The sequence below is a fragment of the Oncorhynchus keta genome, chromosome 9 (assembly GCF_023373465.1).
Source record: "Oncorhynchus keta strain PuntledgeMale-10-30-2019 chromosome 9, Oket_V2, whole genome shotgun sequence".
In the NCBI taxonomy this organism is placed as follows: Eukaryota; Metazoa; Chordata; class Actinopteri; order Salmoniformes; family Salmonidae; genus Oncorhynchus; species Oncorhynchus keta.
Window position 1 is genome coordinate 24,537,234 of NC_068429.1, and position 1,921 is coordinate 24,539,154.

Genomic DNA, 1,921 nt, shown 5'->3' on the forward strand with positions numbered 1-1,921 from the left:
CCATGGTGATGATGACTACTGTTCCTACCTACCAATAGGACTGCATGGAATAGAAATAGCTATATTTTCTGATATAAAGTTGAATTCTTTAGCCACCATCTAGGCATGATTCTCACTAGAGCAGTTGAAGCAACAGGTATGATTTTGTCAGTAATTTACTTTTCAGGCCTTCACTTGAAATGGAATCCTATTGGCCACATAGGGCTCTGGTTAAAGGCAGTGCAGTTTATAGGGAATTGGGTGCCATTTCGGACACAGCCCAGGTCGTCTTGATACTACAAGGAGAGGTTGTGATTGTTTGGTTCTGGGTGTGACTGCTTCCTGTTTGTCTCCAGGTGGTTTGAATGTTTTAACTGGGAGGGACTCCGACAGGCAACTCTGGCCCCTCCCTTCACTCTTACTGTGAGTACACACACACACACACACACACACACACACACACACACACACACACACACACACACACACACACACACACACACACACACACACACACACACACACACACACACACACACACACACACACACACACACACACACACACACACACACACACACACACACACACACACACACACACACACACACACACACACACACACACACACACACACACACACACACACACACACACACACACACACACACACACACACACACACACACACACACACACACACACACACACACACACACACACACACACACACACACACACACACACACACACACACACACACACACACACACACACACACACACACACACACACACACACACACACACACACACACACACACACACACACACTCAGCACTATCTCCTCTCTCCCAGGTGAAGGGTCCACTGGACACTGGCAACTTTGACTGTTTCTCTGATGACAACGAGGACCCGCCCCCAGATGAGGAGTCTGGCTGGGATCTAGAGTTCTGACTTAAAAACACACACTGAGTATACCAAACATTAGGAACATTAGAATGGTGGTGAACCATTCTTGATAGACACAGGAAACTGTTGAACATGAAAAACCCAGCAGCATTGCAGATCGTGACACAAACCGGTGTGCCTGGAACCTACTACCATACCCCGTTCAAAGGCACTTAAATCTTTTGTCTTGCCCATTCACCCTCTGAATGGCACACATACGCAATCCACAGTGGTGTAAAGTACTTAAGTCAACATAATTGAATGTACTACTTTAGTAGTTTTATGGGGTATTTGTACTTTACTATTTATATTTTTACTTCACTACATTACTAAAGCAAATAATGTACTTTTTACTTCATACATTTTCCCTGACACCCAAAAGTACTCGTTACATTTGGAATGCTGAGCAGAACAGCAAAATTGTCTAATTCACACGTATCAAGAGAACATTCCGGGTCATCCCTACTGCATCTGATCCTCTGGACTCACTAAACACATGCTTAGTTTGTAAATGATGTCTGAGTGTTGGAGTGTGCCCCTTTCTATCCATGAAAGAAATGGGGACTTCTGGTTTACTTAATATAAGGAAATAATTTAGATACTTAAGTATATTAATACAATTATATTTACTTTTGAAACTTAAGTATATTTCAAACCAAATACTCTAAGACTTTTACTCAAGTAGTATTTTACTGGGTGACTTTCACTTTTACTTGAGTCATTTTATATTAAGGTTCCTTTACTTTTACTCAAGTATGACAACTGGGTGCTTTTTCCACCACTGACAATCCATGTATTAATTGTCTCAAGGCTTTAAAAATCATTTGAATGCGAACTTGCCTAGGTGTAGGTGCTTTTACCAGGTGTACTAGGTTTACCAAGTGTACCAGGTGGGTTTATCAGATACACAGGCTGTCTCTGCCAGGGTGAGCTGAGGATTATAGAATCTCCAGGTAATTAGACAATCAGCTGTTGCTTTCACATGCTCTTCA

At 42.4% G+C, this 1,921-nt stretch overlaps 1 protein-coding gene across 1 annotated transcript in view; it reads left to right on the plus strand.

The window, feature by feature from the left end:
* The window catches only part of LOC127931888 (cGMP-dependent protein kinase 1-like), an 11,601-nt gene extending 10,309 nt beyond the window's left edge, over positions 1–1,292 (plus strand). The window contains exons 9-10 of the mRNA XM_052526037.1: positions 336–402; positions 837–1,292. Of these exons, the coding sequence (XP_052381997.1) occupies positions 336–402; positions 837–935 (166 nt within the window). The 3' untranslated portion in view covers positions 936–1,292. The remainder of the gene's footprint in view (positions 1–335; positions 403–836) is intronic.
* Positions 1,293–1,921: the final 629 nt, after the last annotated feature.